The sequence below is a fragment of the Trachurus japonicus genome, chromosome 8, assembly GCF_045865225.1.
Source record: "Trachurus japonicus isolate A0001 chromosome 8, Traja_1.0".
In the NCBI taxonomy this organism is placed as follows: Eukaryota; Metazoa; Chordata; class Actinopteri; order Carangiformes; family Carangidae; genus Trachurus; species Trachurus japonicus.
Genome location: NC_140914.1, coordinates 12,577,824 through 12,597,804, shown reverse-complemented (window position 1 = coordinate 12,597,804; position 19,981 = coordinate 12,577,824). Strand labels below are relative to the sequence as shown.

The 19,981-nt window shown below is 40.5% G+C and overlaps 2 protein-coding genes across 2 annotated transcripts; both read right to left on the bottom strand.

Moving 5' to 3' along the window:
* Positions 1–3,838: 3,838 nt before the first annotated feature.
* Positions 3,839–5,458, bottom strand: apnl (actinoporin-like protein). Its single transcript, XM_085783891.1, has 3 exons — positions 5,372–5,458; positions 4,800–4,925; positions 3,839–4,690 (listed from the first exon to the last, which is right to left on the bottom strand). Exons 2-3 carry the CDS (start codon positions 4,901–4,903, stop codon positions 4,234–4,236), a joined length of 561 nt encoding a protein of 186 aa, XP_085640017.1. The 5' UTR covers positions 4,904–4,925; positions 5,372–5,458; the 3' UTR covers positions 3,839–4,233.
* Positions 5,459–6,078: 620 nt separating this feature from the next.
* LOC146982752 (uncharacterized) lies at positions 6,079–8,440 on the bottom strand. Its single transcript, XM_085783892.1, has 3 exons — positions 8,334–8,440; positions 7,813–7,924; positions 6,079–6,768 (listed from the first exon to the last, which is right to left on the bottom strand). The coding sequence occupies exons 2-3, from the start codon at positions 7,914–7,916 to the stop codon at positions 6,339–6,341; spliced, it is 534 nt and encodes a 177-aa protein (XP_085640018.1). The 5' UTR covers positions 7,917–7,924; positions 8,334–8,440; the 3' UTR covers positions 6,079–6,338.
* Between the last annotated feature and the right edge of the window lie 11,541 nt (positions 8,441–19,981).

Here is a 19,981-nt window from a genome sequence, read left to right as displayed (position 1 = left end):
GTGTGTATTATATTGTTGTTTGATCCTTCGGTCACAGGCATGCAGTGGTTAGGGCTGTGAAAGCAGCTCGCACTCAAACCTCAGGTCACTCAAATTCATTTAATGCTTCTGTTTGGTTACTCCCAGTTTGAGTCAATACAGGTTCTCATGCACTGTAGCTACGATTAGTTTCAAAGCAAACAGAATAAAAAATAAGTTCAATCAACCCCTAGAAACCGAACCTTTCATGCAGGTACATTTAATGGTCTGGCTCTCTGAAGTGAAGTGCTCTGAGCTCTGAGACGCTTGGCCCGGCTTTGTTGAAAATCTGAGTTCAACTTATATTTTGTCCTTGCACCAGACAGAGCCGCTGTCTTGAGAACAGGTGGCGGAGAAAGAAAATACTCCACTTTAAGAATAGCAGAGTGGAGAAGCATGCTCCTCTTTGCATGTGTGTGTTTTTAAATTCATAGCAGTGGCAGTCCAACAAAGCAGATCAAGTAAATATTTAATAAAGCTTTTTGGTGTCAAAATACAGAAAGCAGCTAAAGTGTGCTCATTTTTAAAAAGGCTGTTAAGATTTGTGGCTTAAACTGATGTTTTTTCAAGTTTTTTTCTCTGTGATTCTCCCTGCAGATGGGTTCACAACAATTATTTTCTCTAATTCACCTCTGCTTATCCTCCATGCAGTGAGTTTAACAGGAGCCTCACCGTTGTTCCAGTACGATCACCTGGTTTCTGTCTCTTGAAAAGACATGCCAACTCTGGATGGTTGCACCTGCACTTCACCCGCCTCCCGTTCCTCTCACCCTCCTGAGAGACAGAAGCTTTTTACCACGCGAAACAGCCAGATTCACTCCTGTTTAGCAGTAAATAGCATCACTTTCAATGCACAAACGCTGAGCTTCTTACGTTTATCTACAGAGGAAAATACAGTTTTCACATATCTTTTGTTTCCTGTTTGGGAAGTCTAATCCCACAGTGTTCTTGAAAGATTTTTCTTCAGACTCAAACACAAATCACATAAGGCACAAAGGCATTTATTTGATATAAAATATCCACATCTGCATGCGCTATACCCTACACTCCAAGATGCTCATCACAAAAGAGCGAAAACAAACATACTGTACCTACCAGTGAAGACACAAACATATGCAGTCAACAGTATAAAACAAGATACGACTTGAGTGTGCAGGTATGGTAAACATTTGAGGGGAGCGTGAAAGGAAAAATAAGAAAAGAGTGTGTGGGAACTTATCCCATTTTAAAGCTCTGACAAACTCAAGTGTCCGCATGTGTTTACAGGGACAGTGTGTCACTCCTACAGTACAATACACCACTTGACAATGCTTCAGAGACTGAGCCTAAACAGGCCAGTCTGTATAGCCTGTATATTATGTATGACTTTTATGTAAATGCACCAATGACGGTGAGCAAAAACCTTTGATCTAGGCTTCTTTGTGGCTGGGACAGTTAATGCTGCAGAAAGCATCATGGATCTGTTGGGAAAACAGAATCAGGAATGCAGCGTTTGAGATTGTGAATAGGACCCAGGAACCTGATAACTACGCCTGCGATGTAAATGAAGAGCTGATACTCAGCCCTGCAGCCTCATATACACAAAGGTTAATGACAGCACCCACACACGTGCCATTTACTTTGACAACAAAGTCCTCCATTGTGATATTAACACATCCTGATTGCCATTTCCCCCCAATTGAAGAATTATAAAGCCATTAGTAAATGAGTTACTGTGCACAGTCTTAATAACTGGGTCTTCACGTGAATCCACACCCATCTCATTCACCACCACTGCCTCATAGTGGTGACCGAGATCATAATCACAAAAATAATCAATATCACAATGAAACTTTACACAATGAAAGTATCCATGAAATGTAACATTTTTTGTATTACAAGTTTCTTTGAAAATTAATTTGAATATGCAAATGAGCCATACACTAATCAAATATGCCCAAAATACACCCGAATAGGCTTCTTTTTTTCCTTTACTCCTACCACAATGAAACTTTACACAATGAAAATAGACATTAAAAGTAACATTTTTTGTATTACAAGTTTCTTGGAAAATGAATTTGAATATGCAAATGAGGAATACACTAATCAAATATGCCCAAAATACACCCGAAAAGGCTTATTTTCTTCCTTTACTCCTACCACAATCACACTTCACACAATAAAAGTATACATGAAAAGTAACATTTCTGTATTTCAAGTTTCTTGGAAAATGTATTTTAAATATGTAAATGAGCTCAACACTAACTGACTGTCGACTGTGTGATGTTATGTTAAATATGCTGTTATGTTCAACAACATATGAGCGGGACTAAGAACTAAGTTATTTGGCCCCTGTTTTTGCTGCTTGCAGCTTTATGGCTTCTTGACCATAAGTCAATTAGTGTTGAGCTCATTTACATATTTAAAATTAATTTTCCAAGAAACTTGAAATACAGAAATGTTACTTTTCATGTATACTTTTATTGTGTGAAGTGTGATTGTGGTAGGAGTAAAGGAAGAAAATAAGCCTATTTGGGTGTATTTTGGGCATTAGTGTATTGCTCATTTGCATATTCAAATTCATTTTCCAAGAAACTTGTAATACAAAAAATGTTACTTTTAACGTCTACTTTCATTGTGTAAAGTTTCATTGTAGTAGGAGTAAAGGAAAAACAGAAGCCTATTCGGGTGTATTTTGGGCATATTTGATTAGTGTAAGGCTCATTTGCATATTCAAATTCATTTTCAAAGAAACTTGTAATACAAAAAATGGTACATTTCATGGATACTTTCATCATGTAAAGTTTCATTGTGATAGGAGTAAAGGAAAAAAATAGCCCCATTGGGGTGTACTGTTGTCGGCACCATAGACTTTATACAGTAAATAATGATGCAAATTAAACATATTTCCCCAACTAGGATTTCTTAGGACTTTTAGTATGTTGTTCTAGACACCTCATAGAAATTATGTATGGTGAAAAACCTTCTGTGACAATTAGTTCTATTTTTGGGTCCAAAATGAGCTAAATTGCCTGGACTACAAGTGCATCTGATCATTTTCTCCTCGAGTTTACTGGTTCATAAAAATTAACAATTGTGTTTTGAACAATAAGCACATAACTTAGGGAATAAGCATTTTTTACTGGTCCCTCTGGTTCTGCAAGAACTGCAACACAGGCAGTAAAAACACTCTTTATCTTAAAAATCCGGGTACAGAGTCTCTTAAAAGAGATTTTAATGACACAAGGTTGTATGTACTGTAAACAAGAAGTAACTATTATTATAGGCACATCATTTATAGACACTTTGATGTGGCACACTGTCATTGGCGTAACTGCTTTCTCACTAAAGTGAATATATAATTTAGCTTAAGATTTCTTTAAAAGGAAAAACAATGAGATGATGGGACTGCAAATACAGTATTTTGGCTTTCATGTGCTCTACAGAATTTTACAATATTGTGAACACAATAGCAACAATTGTGTTTTTTGCTTTACAAAACATTTTAATAATAATAAGTATAATAGTCAATGTACTTCTAAAGTGTATTGGGTTACTGTAAAGACAGTTTCAGTTATGACCAATGTGCTTTGGTGAGCAACATGAGCAAGGGTGTGTCCCTACGCTGTCGGCTTCAAGCCCCTATGGGAAAAAAAACTGCACTCTTTGTTTTCGCCCAATATCAAAGCAATCCCTCTGAATGGACTGCAAACACACAAAGCACGCTTTGAAGAGTACAAAAAACACAATTTTGTATTGAAAAATTAATTATTATTTATTTCTTTTAATAAAGCACTCCTCTAAACTCAATTGACAGACACTCACGCACAAATAGCTTTGGCAAAAAAGGTTTATTTTATACCTCAGACTACAGTGTCAAGGTAAATACAGACGAGCTCTCGGTGTGTTTTATTAAGCTATGTGCCCTCATCCTCCAGTGAGTCAGCCTTTGATTTCCATTTCTAAAGGTGTCATTTTAAACCCGGATGATATTGAAACAGACAGAGGCTTCAGCCATAAAGGGGGATATTGCTGCCTGGATTTATAAACAAATTAAACTCTGATCTTAAGCAGATTTATGGAAACATAATACCCAGGTATACAGACACATGTCAGCAGCAATACGTCTGTTAAATCATGCATGTTGACTGTGCTAGACTGTCGGTAAACGCCAGAGATGGAGGGATGAATTCTGCTGTCAGTACACATGACGGCAACAGTGGTTAGGAGGGGTCTCTAGTATGACTGCTGACCCATGGGTGTGAAGAGTTTATCCCACACCTCCACCTTCACGATGGCTTTGCCAAGGGGACACATGGTGGCCTTGATGTCTAGGTAGTTGCCCACGTAATTGATTCCTGAGCCGGTGGCTTCCTCCCTGACAAACCCGTGCTCCTGCTGCTTCTTCTCATAGTACATTTCTTTGTACAGATCCTTATCGCAGTTACGGCCCTTTTTATAGATGCCCACCGCAAACCAGTTCTTGTACACGTGGTAGTCCCAGGGCACCGAGAACATGATGGCCAGAGTCTCAATGTAGTCGTTCTGCGACCGCTCGAAGAGGTCGTAGGTCAGCACGCCGACGCTGCCGGTTGCTTTGCCGCCGGACTTGGTGAAAGTGCAGACCTCTGTCTTAAGGGGGCGCACCGTGGGTTGAGGTGGGTTGTATGTCTCCCCATTCTCAAGGTACACCCTTAAACCAGCAGAACAACAAACAACACATGAAGTTTTTTGGATCTATATGATACATTTCATACTGTGCAAGTCCAGAAACACATAATTCCAGCAGAGTGTGAACTTACTTGGGGTTGAGGAGGCAGTAGTTGTTGGTGACGTTGGTGATTTCAATGGTAGCACTCCTCCTGCTGCTCACATCGGCTGCTACTGCTTCAGCTGACTCTGACATGTTGCAGTGGATGTGAGATCGGCTTGTAAGACAAAAGCAATTAATTTGTCAACTAGTTGGATCAGACCACATCGCAGCTGTGACTAGCATTAGGCACTAACGGGCCTGAAAACACACCAGAAACTACAGAAGTCACACTTTTTTAGGATACGCTCTTGACCTCTACTCTGCTGACAAGCTGTATTGGAATTTACACTAATCTTTCAAAAGCTCACAAACACTGGCATTGAGTATGAAAGATGCATTTCAGAGACAAATGAGATTTCAAATGGCTGCCAAACTCATTAGAGAATGTACCCTCAATGACAGCAGTAATGAAGTTCAAGTGAAAACACTAGAGAATAGGAGAAAATAACCTCTTTCATCATCAGATACCAGACACAAACGAAGCCGCTACATGTCAGAGTCATGGGATTAATGAGACATTATCTGTACCATCTAAAATCAAATCAAAGTCTTTTGACGTACCTGCTGAGAACCTCTGTTGGTGCTCCGAAATTCCAAAATGGGGAAAGTTACCTAGAAGGGAGGTGCCGCAAGTTTTTTTTTTTTTTTTTTGTAACAAGGATGTACATCACCCCGGAAACCCTCCCACATCCAACCCGATCCCAGTTTGATGGTGCACACCCTCCTTCAGCACACAGAACCAGTAAACCATAACCCACATGAGAACAACAAATACTCCTCTAGGATATAACGACCACACCCTGCAGAATGTGGAAAAGTCAGATCTCAACCCGCTCAGTAAACTGGGATCACTCACTTTGCACATTCATGAGCTACTCTAGGATTATGGGTATATGTGGATGTGTCACTGGCTGAGGTGGTTTAGAAATCTCATTCCTGTGGTATTGTGCAACTGATAAAACAGCAAACAGAACGAGTTAAGGCAGACATCCCTGGAGCTCCTTTTCTCTTACTCTTTCTCTTTTTTTTGAAGCTCCTGCATTCCAAATACTGCACAAAAAAAACACCCAAATCCAGAGCAAGATGAAGCGTCTCACAGCCAGCGAAGAACAATATTGTTATCTAGCCGATTAAAAAAACATCTATGCAGATACTCCATCTGTTGCCACTCATTAGGATTGGATGGATCCAACTAAGAGATTAGAAAATGATCACTGTTCATCAGTAATAATGAAAGAATGTCTCTTACACATGAGGCAAAACAGGGAGAAGGTTTGAATGTTTTATTATCATTATCAAAGAAAAAGGGTGTGTACTATGTACATAAGCCCAAGGAATAAGCTAATGGAGAATCAATGAGCTGGCTGTCAGATATTGATATCTTTCAGTAGACACAAAGTAAAGATGACAGCCAAATCAGTCTTTCTCTCCTCTGGATGACAACATGCAACAGTAGTCGGATCAAATGGGGTTTATTTATTCTGTGGGTACAAAAGCAGTACAAGTACAAAACAAAGCCTCTCTCACTCTAGCGACCCATTTTATCGTAGAGCTCCACTTTAACAATGGATTTACCAATGGAAGACATCGTGGCCCTCAAATCAACATAAGTGGCTCTGTATTCAAGCCCACAGCCGTTCGCCTCAGAGCGGGTTAAGTTGCTGAGGTCTTTCCCGTCGTACATCTGGTCATACAGATGTTTGTCGCAGGCACGGGAATGCTCAACCACGCCCACGGCCAGACGGTTCTTGTACAGGTTGTGGTCAAAGGGCACGGAGAACATGATGGCCACGCGCTCGGAGCAAACCCGGCTCTGCATATGGAACAGGTCGTAGGTCAGCAGGCCGACAGCGCCCGTGGCGGTGTTGTCGTCCTTGGTGAAGGAGCACACTTCGGTCTTGGTGGTGCGGACCGTAGGCTGGGGCGGGTGCTGACAGAAGCCGCTCGTCATGTAAACCCTACACGGGAGAGCCAGGGGACAAAGCATTACTGTCACTATTAATCAGCTGACAACTTTTATGTCACACTTCCCAGACTGTGGATGAAAAAACACAGTTTTGTAAGTTTTGTGGAGATTGTCAGTGCACTTTTTTGAGTGTTGGGCTTTCCAGGGTGAAACACCTTATGCTGATGGATGGAGTGTGACCGTGCGAGTGCTGCTGTGGACTTCTAAGCAACAGTGACTGTACCTGCATGCGATGTGCAATGAGGCGGTGTGTGTCACTGCATGATGGATAGGTGGATGTTCTAAGCAAAGTGATGTTACACATGAAAACCATCCATCCAAGATATGGTCCATCCTGCCACAGCTAGATAAATGTGCACAAATTCCAATAGACACCGGTAATTCTTATTTATCTTATTGTTGTTTTTCTTTCACTCTTGAGAAACGGGGTGTAAAATAAAACTAAATATTTATTTATGCATATTGGAGCCTACAGTGGTTTCATTACAAATAGTCTTATTTCTGATTAAATGGAGAAAAACCACACTGAATCAACATAAGATTTAAAAAAAAAAAATCTGACTATTATTCTGGTAGTATATATACAGTATACATGAAAAAAGTGTGTGCTTCTTGTTTCATAATGCTGATTTGTAGTTATAATCTGACAATGTGGTTTCAAAGCTCTTCAAAGCATTGATTTAAGCCTTTTGAAATGAATGCCTTTTCTTGGGACCAATCAGACTTAAATATACACTGATATTGTGAGAAAACAAGAGCAGATTCAGGTAAGTCTTACAAGATTTAGTGAACCTGCTCTGCCTCCACTTAAGAGAGAAAAAGCACAACTTTTCAAGAACTAATTACAGATTCTTTGATGAACCACAGAAGCACTCGAGTAAACAGCATTGTTGTATTTTTGTGTACTATATTATCTCGATAAATCCGCACCTCTTTTCATCTTTGCTTGGTATGAGATCCCTCTGTGCACAGTAAACACTCCATTTTCTTACATATTATATTCTCTGAACACGTGTTAGGACATTTGCAGACTTACTTGGGGTTGATGAGGCAGTAGTTGCTGCTGACATTGGTTATTTCTATGGTGCAGTTTCTGTTGGTGGTGAGAGTGGCTGACACCGCCTCTGCTGTTTCTGGCATCTTTGACTGCAAGAGGAACAGGGCTAAAAGCTTAGAGCGGTATATCTGCAAAGGGGGTCAGCATTCAGCAGGTAAAAAGATGCTTTTATAGAAGCAGCCGTGAAAAGAAGAGACATTATGTAGGTCATAAGTCTGGTTGGGTCAAAAGCAAAATCGCAAACCTTTCAATTGTTTAAAAGGCAAGTTAGTCTTAAAGCAAAGCTGAATTTCTTCCTCTCTGTTACAAAACTATTGAAAGAATGTATCATTACATGCTCTGTGAATATAAAATGCGAAAAAAAAAACACCTTACTGTACATATTTGATAAGAGTTATTAATCTACGACTAACAAAGTGATTTCCTGCCGCAAAACCAAGACACAAACCACAATTACGTTATTATCTTGCTTTAAGTAAGAGTAATTAGCTATAGTCACCTTTTTTGGAGTTGAACACCCAGGGTGTGATAAACGGCAGCGTTAAGTCACTTTTCTCAGATTGTACACAGAGGTGTAGAAAGTGAGAGAGTCTCCCTTGTGTGATTACGCCTCTGTGGCGCTTGTTCCAGCTCAAGCACGGGCGTGTCCGCCGTTAAATGAACATACACCGTCCCTTATGGAAAATCATATCTCAACAGGAAGCACCTGGGCCACCAAATGTCCAATTATCACAGTTTATAGTAAACATTCTCAACAATGCTAAATGGGTCATTAAACTAATTTTTGCATTCATTAGACAGTATTCCTATGATGGCACATCTGTCTTCACATGACACATGGGAGCGGCTCATATCACCTCCTGAGGGACTGAGGACTAAAGTGGATTATTACTCTCTAACATGCAACTTTATACAGCACAATGTTGTAAAATATTATCAGATCATCTCTGCAGTTAACTTTGGTTTATTTATTGTTCTTCTGTTATTTCATTAGTCGAATTAAACAGATTTTTCAATAAAGTCATCTCCTTGTTCCTGAGGGACCCCTCAACGCTCAGAGCGTGTGTTTCATAAAGATCCTGAAGGAAGATTTCATGCTCTGACTTGTTTAGGATGAAATCTGCCTTCTCTGGGGCATTGCTCAACCGATTGTTTGTTGTTGTTGCAGGTGATGGCTAGCGACAGAATCGTCTGGAAAGCCTCCCTACATCAGTCACAAATTTCAACACACTGTCTGACTCTCGTATCACTAATTCCTTCACCGTCGGCTCGGCTCCCACCGGAGCGTGGAGTAGAGGAGGAGACACTCCCTTTCTTCCATGGAGCTCACAAAAACAATGTATTATGTAACACAGCACACTACAGTGCAGTGTTATATTTATCCTGAAGATTACAGGTCCCATGGGTCCCCCCAATTAAGTATGTTTTGCAAACTTTGTGCGTTTTGAGATGTGTTCATTATTCCACCAGCCCAATTCAAGAAATATTATAGCATCTGTTCTCCTCCATACATCAGGCGGCTGGAACTCAATTTCAATCCTTCAACTTGAGTGCTTGAAGTCACCAGATGGCACCAGACATGCATTTGCAAAAATACATTTGCACTACACAGAATTTGTCAGTAAATGTTTGCTATCTGATGGTTAGCCAATAGCCAGTGACCATGGAAGAAAATCTCCGGCATACATTACATATTCAGCATGCCCTTCATTATGTTCTGTGAGAAGACTGTGGCTGCATTCAAACGGAGTGTGCAATCCTATATATCAAGAGCTATACAGGTCTGATGGAAAGGAACAAAAGAAATGAAACCTCAGCTGAATTTGTAATGTTGCTAACGCTAATGTCATCACTGAAATCTTACTAACATCAAATACAGTCTCATACTGCTGAGTTGAGCCCAGTCTGAGCAGCGGAGTCTGAGATGTCCCGCAACTTTGACATGACCTCTCCTCTGCTGCCACCCACAGGGCAAACTTCACATCTGGCGTTCACGGTCACAAATAACCTCCCCATCAGGTTTTATATGCTTCACCTCACTTTTGGTTAATATAAGAAGAGCTTATGTCAATATTTCATCCATTTCTTTGTTGTTATAGTATCACAGGACCACTTGCCAGAAAGCGTAGGCTATACAGTGTTTCAAATGCATACATGTAAGAAGAAAGAAACACAGAATCAAACATTTTGACCTGGGCCGCCAGATGGTGCAGTGCGTTAAGCAGGCGTCCCATGTGTTGAGGCTATACTGTAGTCCTTGTGCAGGCGACACCGGTTCAAATCCCGCATCGGACGGCCCTTTCCTGCGTGTCATTCCCCATCTCTCTGCCTCCCCATTTCCTGTCTCTCTCGACTGTACTATCAAATAAAGGTATGAAAAAAGCCCCAAAAGAACAAAAACATTTTGACCTGACCGACAAACTTTAACCATTGTAGCTAAACGCCCCAACCCAACCAACCATATCCCTCAAACAGGCAGCCCTGCAAACTTGCGCGCTCCAACATCCTGGGCTCCAAAATCCAGACACAGAAACAGTGCAACCATCAGCTGATTAACTGTAAATGAGAACAGAGCCAAATTTCCTCCTCACATTGAGCAGGTCTGTTAAATTTCATCGCCCTATCATGTTATCCGTGACGTCTCTGAGAACAGCCAGTAAGAGGCAATCAAGAAGGTGACAAAAGGACACAATATCAGTAATCTCTGTTCGGGGGCTGCTAAGGGTTTTTAAAGTATTATGATGACAGAGATAAATGTATGCTGAAGATGAAACCAAATTTAATTACAGCAGCCATAATATCATGTCACTCACATCCCTTTTTTCATCTGTCGGACATTTGGTCCCGCTTTTTCACCTTCGCACTCAGTTACAGGAAAATTGGTGTCAGGTCAATGATTTGTTGGGACTCACACTACAAATCCCTTTTTTTTGTCAGAATCATATGACAGATAGAAGCAGCCATCATGAACCCAAAAAGATCAGTTGCAGCTGAACACCTACAATATTTATTTAACCAGCATCCAAAAGTTTGTTTACTCTTTTGTTTATCCAGCCTTCATTAAACAGTAGCGTTGAATATCATGTCAACAAGTTGTCACCAGCAAAGGCTTAGTGTGCTGAAAACAGCAGAGCCATGAACTGCAACGTGTTTATTTGTACAGCTGTAAAGACGACAGTACAATCAACACCTTGTTAGAGCTGCAGTATTATTAATGACAAGCTCAAAGGCAGCAATATGAAGTGTGGCGGCAAATACTGAAGGTCGTAAATTACTGAGGAAGCATATAATACACAAAATCTGGCAAAGAGGCGGGACTAAGAGATGCAGCTGTCTAACCACTCTAGTTAGCGAGCATACAGTAGCATTAACTTTCAAATTCTTGTCATGATAGCTCCTTTGAGCTTCTCTCCATTTACCCCTCTATTGTTCTGTTTACTCTCACTCTGTATTTTGTTACTGGAGAAATTAAATAAACTACTCTGAGTTAAGAAGCTTTCAAACAATCTATGAGCAAACTTGTTAGCTTGACAACTTAGATTGGTTGCTAACAGGACAACAAATGCATTCAAAAGACCTAGTTTCATTTTTTTTTCTATATTCTATTTCTTTAAATTCAAATTAAGACAGTTCGGGATAGACAAGGAAGTGTGCACCAGGCAAGGAAGTGTGCACCAGAGCTTAATATAATATAATAGCCTATAATAGCTTATAATATAATATAATATAAAATATATGCCCCATGCAAATCCATTTCTTTTACATTTCAGATCCTACATGGGGATTTCAGTTCAATCCAATGGAAAGGATCTGTTTTACAAATTCAGCTGAATTATCCCTAAATGGCCCATACTGTATCTATTGATACCAATGGGCAGTGAGAAGCAGGTGGGCAGGCAGGTGGTGCGTCAGGTGACATAGTGGGGACACCCGGTGGGCAGGTGAGGAATAGCAGGTCTGACACTGCAGGAGATGTTAATAAACAGCTAGATGAATCACTTAGTGGGAACAGATGCAGAGGAGCAGGGACGGAGGGAGGGGAAGGGAGGGATAAGGGGGGTGGAGCAGCTGTTACCATGACAGCATCACTACATCATTCACAAATAATTTTGATAGTATGTAATAATATGTGTAGAAATATGAGACTGTTGCAGGTCACAGGGCTTTCTAATCAGGTTTACGTATGATATTTATCCCCAGATCAGGTGCAGTGGTTTCGACGTTTTCACAACTGATTTACAACACAAAGAAGAAGCCTCAACAAAAATATCACATATCGGATATTAGCCTGCTGCTTATTGTGCGTCCAAAATAAATCACAGAAAAAATATCAGCATTGGTATTTCAGTGACCAAAAGGCGACAAGCTAATAACTATGTGCACTCACAACATTTTTTAGCAGGGTATTAACTCTCAGCTGCAAAAACAATTTTATCTTTAGCATCACATTTGGCCTTTTACAGTTTTCACACAAACACAATAGCAAAAATCCACCCGGCAATTTATAGAAGGAATCTGATATTTTACAAAACATTTTCACATCTGACTAAAATATTAACTCTTATCATATGCGGCTTAACTAAATTGTCAGTTATTGATTTTATGTGGGTGTTTTTTTTTTTTTTTTTTAATTGAGACAGACTCCCTGCTCTTATGTCCATTCTCAGAAAGCTGGTCATCCAACTCTTGAAGTCTGATTTTATTTTTGACCTTTTCCCAGAATCACTCTTTCTCTTCCAAATGTGATATCGACATTATGGAGCTCTGGGATGTAGAATTGGCCACTTAGGACGTGTGAAAACAACCATGATCATAAATTTCTCCTGCGGCGCTGGCTGAGGCAGATGTGCCAGACCAATTTTAGATTGATATGCCTCTATACTTCTGAGATGCATTAAAAAAAAGCACATTGCTGTTTAGATTGTTAGTGTTCTTTGTGTCTGTATATTTTGTGTGGCAGACGTTCATTACATTAAAGATTGATAGGTTTTTTTTTAAAACACATCAAATGAACGGTGAATACTTGGCTAGCTTTGCCTCAGTTAAACTCCAACACCTTGTGATTTATGAACACGTTCATGTCCCATCTCATTATAACCCCTTTCAGCGCAGCATATGAAGTCAACCACTTTGCAGCTCTAATGATGTGTAACATCAGTGACATTTCTCCCTCTCGAGGACACACTCTAGTTCTGTCTTCATCTCTTTGTTGTTGTTACACTGGATGATAATTGTTCCTGATGCAACGAGTTGGTCCAACCCAAGACGACAACGTGGGTTTACATTGATATAATTAATTTATGATATTATTATGTTATATATAAACACTGTCCCTCCTCTTTAATAAATCACCCATTCTGGTTCACTGTCTGTAACTTTTTTCACATTATTGTTATGTTTTTGTGACATTTTGAGCACAGCAACATATTCAGAAAACTGTATTATGATACTGAGCGGTTTTTGAGGCCAACACCAGTAGAGGATGCATAAAGACCCTAATACTCTGAACTCTAATTCTACAAATCCATGGAAACTTTAAAGAAAATACAGATCTGATAGGAACACATGAGGAAATGAGGAACTGAAAAGGTCAAGTTCCTGTGGTGTGTTTGCTCCAGGAATACAGTCTTATATTACATATTTGTTTTAAAGGTCTGCGGGCAGATATAATGCACTCTGTCATGATTAGAATTTGTAAGATTGTGTGATTGTGTTGATGATGATGATAATAGTAATAATAATCATGACAACCTTTCCATGTTGATCAGTTTGAAACTGTGATATGATTCGCTCATTATCTTTATGGAAAGAGAAAGATATATTTATCTTTTCTGACAGATGCAACAGGAAAAATACAATACAGTTCATTCGTAGTGCAGGAAGGGGGTGATTTACAATTATAGCTTGACTTTCCATATATTTTGATTGTGTTTTTTAATTATCCAAGTGGGAGCTAACAGTAACAGCAGTGCTCTAACCCAAAATACTTTTTTGACACTCTTGTGTTAATATACAAAGCTAGAAATGTGATTCATGGTTAGCTGTCTTTTATGCTTAAAACAAAAGTAGCCTACTGTTATGGTTTCTGACCGACCAATGCCATTTCTACTTGTGGCAAATACGTATGTTTTGGTCTGGCTTGTTTCATTTGTATTTTTGGGTTATTCGTCCAGTAAGTTTGAGTTCCACTGCGTGTTTGAATAGACTGAGGCGAAGACATCTCTGTTTGCCTTACCTCAAGTTCCTACTGTGTTTATTGAGACTTATTGAGCCTTGCTTTTCTAATAGCAATAGTAGATTGATGACAGATTTGGAGAGATTGTTTTAATATAAACCGGGCTGTTTCAAATTTTAATTATCAGCGATAGAAAGGTACTTTTGTACAATAGGTTCCTAATTCTTCAAAGAAATGAATGTGATTACTTTTTGATTACTTTGACCTTCAAGTTACTATCTACGGAAAGGATGATGCTGGGTTTACTTATCTGACCTGTGTTAAAGCAGCATAATGGATGTTTTAATAAGCTTTTCTTTTCTTTCTTTTTTTTCTTACAAATAAATCTTATTTATTTAGGCCTAATTGCGCTTGAACAAATAATAACCACTAGAGGACAAGGGGTTCACGCTCATCAGAAGTGGAGGCATTCATTCCTTCGCCACCTAAACAAGACGACCACTTGAGACTGTCTGTTTGAAACCCTGCATGTAGAGTTTCTCAAAAGCAGAAATGTAAAATTCCAGACAATCAGTTAAGCCAGAGATTCAATCATTGAATATAAATACCCTTTTTTTATACTCTTACAATTTCATCAGCCTTGAGAATGGGAGATTCTGATTAATCCCTTCAGTCATCAAAATGGTCTTCAAAGGAAAAGGTTCTCAAACGTGTGGTAATGGGTGGGGGGGAAGCGGAGGGGGATTATGCAAACTTCACAGTGATTAATTTTGGCCTGAGACGTATCTCTAGTGATGGTAGCCGGGAGAGGAGCATATTGATTGATTGCTGCAGGGGGCGCGAGGTTCTGCACATTTACTTTTTGATGAATAGGCTGTCAGGGCCACGAACAACCAAATATGGCCCCATAAATGAATGTTTAAGCGATTATAGTATAAGTGTAAATATTACACATCCATTAAGGAGGATTACATTTGGTGCCACTTTGAAGAGGGGAGGATATAAAAGGGACAAGACCGCAAAATATCTCACAGCAGAGTAGGTGCATGGAGAAATGTGGTTTTAATCTGCATGTATAATGTTTAAGAATTCTAAATAGGAAAGTCCTTGACATTAATCTGTGTGTGTGTGTGCGAGTACTTGCGCATGTGTGCATGCCTGCATGTGAGAGTGTGTGTGTCTATGTGCGCCGATGTGTGTGTTTTCGAGAGGGCAAGGACTGGAGATGTGGGCTTTTAAGTTGACAGAGCATGCCAGTGCATCCACCCGCTCAAATTACCACGCGATAAAACGCATCCGGGGTAATGCACTGGAGGTGAGAGTGGGAATAAACGCCTGCTTAAAAGATGATTTGTGCTCAGCGCGGATTAATTCCCCCACCTAAGAAAAATCAATAGCGCTGTGTGCAATAGGAATACATTTGTGTCACCTCTTGGGGACAAGGAAGTGAAAACAGCTCTGAAGCAGGTTTATACAATACACATCAAAATGACTAAAACCTGGCCAACAACTAAAATGGTTAGACGGCTCATTCTGGAGAGCTGCCAGTAATTAAGGACTTCCACTCTTTGTCTTTCCCTCTCTGCGTCTCACAGCTCAATGTGAATTAAATACATTTCGCCAAAATAGCGCTTGTGTAATCTTTAACTTTTGAAGCTCCAGCATTTGATCGCTCAAAATATGCAAATATATTCACCATCATTCATTGTTCAAATAAGCACTCCCCATCTCAGTTTGGGCACGCAACCCGCACCACTCGACCCTCAAATGAGCAACTATTTAAATGGGAGACGGATTGCTTAATTTATAATTATTGGGAGGCAAACTTCATGTATCTAAACTCACATAACATATTAATGCCTGTAGACGCTGTTGGAGAGCAGCTCTCACACAAACAAACACACACGCACACATAGAGATACTGATTTCAAACACAAACAGAATGTCCAGTGGGAGAAACCCCAGTGTGTGTGTGTGTTTTCCTCAACAGCATGTCAAAAAAAACAGAAGAAAAAAACAAGTCTGTTATCCTGATTGTGGTCCCATTCTCTATATGATAATTATAAATGTGAATACTTAATGCATTTTCCATCCTTGCTACTTTTTTTTCTGAAATCATCTTGACCCTTGACCTCTGTCTTTTTTTCTTTTTTTTTTATCTCTGTGACAACATCTTGCATCATGCCAACACGGTGTATCGCAGAGTTTTCCATACATTTCCATATCCCCAGACAGAGTGTCCTCGTATCCTCGCATTGACTAAATGATAAACACCGGAGCCTCTGTTTGCTACTGATCTTCTGAAGAGAAGACAGACAGGAGATCAATAAGCTCCCCCACCCTCCATCCCATCTGTAGGCATTGGCTTTTTCCTCTGTGCAACTGCCCCCCCCCCCTACAGCCTGACGCTTTCCCCCCAAACCGTCACTCTGTCATTGCATCCTCCATCAGCCGCCGCGCGAGCCTCCACTGACGGCTCGATCCTCTGCCTTTCACTCTCACGCCTACCACCCTGAGCCACCCTTTCCGACACCCCCACCTTCCGTTGCACTGTCCTTTATTGCTTTATAAGAAATATAATCCCATTGATCCAAAACCCGATGGGAAGCGCTGATCTGTAAACAGACGAGTGCTCAATAAGAGCCGTCCGGGCCTCTGGAGGGATGGTGGGTGTTTGGTGCTTGGTGTTCTGGGTTCAGCTGGTACTACAGAGGTGTGCTTGTGAGATGGGCTGCTGTGAGAGACGGAGTGCGGTGGTGGTTGTGGTGGTGGTGAGGTGTCGGTACCTTTGTGTCTTGGCATCATTAATCAGTTTTATTGCTTTCTTGTCTTGTTGCTGGTTGCAATTGCCCATCACCTGGCCCTCCAGCTCCCCCGGTAAACCTCGCCCTCCTGTCGCCGCCGCAGGCTCACTTCGATCAAACTATGTTCTGCTCCTGCAATTAAAGGTCCACAGCTCAGGGTGAACAGATGAAAGATGTGACATTTTGCTTTTGACTGACAATGAATTCAGAGTGACGGGCCGGACAGACGCACCCAGGCATAGATATGGATTTATTTTTTTCCCTCGTATGTTCCTGCACTCCACCTCACCCAGCCACCCCCTGCCACTGCCTCCTCCTGCCTTCCCTGCTGTCTTATTTTGCCTCTTCCTGAGGTGTTGGGGCCTAGCTGTAAGGGAGTGTGTGCCCAACACCCCACTTCACCCTAAATCATTACTTGACAGTTTTAAAAGGGCACAAAGCAATGGATGGCTTCTTTCTTCAGTGTTTCCATGGTTATTTTCTTTCTCTTAACCCTTTTTCTTTTGTGCCTTTGATTAAGCGGGTGGGTCTATCTGTACTTACACTGCTCCTGTGTCAAGGTCATATGTCACCCGCAGAGTGAGGCACGCACTCTCATGCCAGATGGAAGTCTTTTTTTTCCCTTCTTCTTCTCAGCCTGAAGTGTGAAAGGTGCAAAATTAGGATCGTTTCTTGCAATTACAGTCTGCGGTGTCATTTAAGTCCCTCCATACTCCAATACATGATTTACCTCTTCCATCTAAATTGAACTTAGGTTAACCTGGACCATCTCTAGCTACAGGTGCCTATGCAGTAATGGCTTTTTGCGGTCAGGCTATTGATCCAGCTTTAGAGGATGCTTTAAAGTGTTAGTCGCATGGTGAAAGTCTAGAAACGGAAACATTCATGTGAAACCGTTAAATGTTAGAGAAAAGCAGCATGACATACCAGCGAGTTATAGGCTGCCTTGAAAAATGTAATTCCTAGGAGACACAATTAATTAGCTATGGATGAACACTGAATTTCCTAATAATAACACTGTTGTCATATCAAGATTGTGCATTTTCAAACATATATTGCAAACATATATCGTATGTATTTTTTGCACTACAGGGTCATCAGACACATATCCTACTCTTTGCTGCCCATGATAATGTTCTTCTACAAAATAATCAATCAAGATAATGGCAGTAAGATAATACCAGTCACTGGTTAAAACTATACAATATACAGTATATTGTAATGTCAATTATGGTATACCATTGGTACAATGGGAATATTATGTACTGGGAGCAGAAAAAACTGCAGGGGAAAAACAAGTGACGGGCAGCAACATCGGCAAATTCATTGTATTGATTGGAGTGGTCCAGAGAATCAACAGTGGCCTGAAGGTCAAAGGCACATTCTTGTTAATGACCTGTAAACCAACAGTACGGTTAAAAGTCCACATCGATACTGACACTCTGAACTCTTCTAACACAGGTCCCTAAAAGAGTGTGAGCTCACATGAAAACTCCCCATCTCTGCCAACTTTAATCCAAATCCAATCAGCCTTCAAATGTAGCGACTTGGAGCAACATGCGAAAACCCGAGTGCAAATCAGCAGCAGGAGCGGTATTCAAAGAGCTCCACCGTGCAAGTGCTACGATGCATTCACAAACAGCCAGTCCGCATCGTCAGTCCAACTGTTCCAACTGTGGTTCACTGCTTCTCGAAAATGTCACAAATGCTCCGAACACAGCGCATACACACAGAGATCAGCGGGTCACACTCGGCTCTAAAACGGGGTCAGCAGTGGTGCAGGGCGTGTGCAGTCCACACACACAGAGTTGTTATTTCCAGTTTGACCCCTGACCCGCCACACAATGGGCAGGGAGAAGCTTTTTGATTCACAATTAAGGAGAGATAGAAAAACAACATTCTTCTTGGTATACACATGGTATAAGCAGTATGCACAGTATGTTGCATACATGGGACAGGAACAGTTTCTATTTATTGAATTAATGGACAAATCACAAGTGGCAAGCCATCCATCAAACACCAACATGACCAATCAGGACGATTGATCCACCAATTTCCACAGTCAGCAATAATCAGCTATAAGCTCTCCAGCTTTAAGCATAAGGGTCCTTCACATCCATAGACATTGTCCCACTTTTGGAAAGTAGCAGACGACTCTGTCCATATGGGCAAAGAAAAGTGGAGAAGTTGTCCAAGAAGTGTTGGCAAAGAGACACTCCTCAAACAAATAGGCTGTACTTCTATTACAGACTTAGAATAGCAGCATATTAGCATTTCTTATGAGAGGTTTATTAAGCATGTGTTTTTGTTCGTTTTGAAAATGACTGGAGTTTTGCTGAATTTGTATGTTGTCCAGAAACGATTATCTCATATGAGCAGAAGCCAATAAAAAAAATTAATAAACAGATTTCCCCCCCAAATCTGAGCTCGGATTGGATATTTTATTATTATGCTTGTTGTGCCAGCTGTAACCTCGCTGTATTTTTGCTTTATTGTGCTGTCTTAGAAAATATTGTTTTTGTTTTTTTTTACTGTTACAAGCTTGACACGCTGGTGTCTGCAGCATTATTTAAATCATTTCTTACTGGATGTCTAGTTTTAATGTTTGGAAATGACTCCATTTGTCTGTCGGTTTGGTGAGCAAGCAGGTGCACAAGCCTGTTTTGTATCTTTCATTGTAAAATTAGATATTTAGATTCTTCTAACTGGTTCAATAACGGAGATCAAACCAAGAAATACAAGCCTGTGAAAGCAGCTTTTTTAGTGCTATCATCATTTCACTCTGGCTGTATTTCTGCCAGATTTGACGAGGGTTCAGGAGCGTAGACTTACATCTATTTGAGCTGAGAGGCAGCTGCAGTTAGCGGCATTAAGGCCAGCGTTGGGCCACAGTTGGCTCTGGGATTCAGCCCAAGAACAATCAATACACTTCTCAATATATAAACGTTTATTTCCCTCGGTGAAGCTGAGTGTAGTGAGTCATATCAATTTGAGTCAAATAAAATGTTGCCTCTTTTTTCAGTGTATCCTATCCTCAGCAGTATGTGACATCAATGGGATATTCCTGCTGCATGGTATTTGAAATGGGGATTTCTGCGTTATTGTTCTAAGATATACCATTACAAATACCATGGCTATTGTTACTACACTAAACAAGCTGAAAAATAAA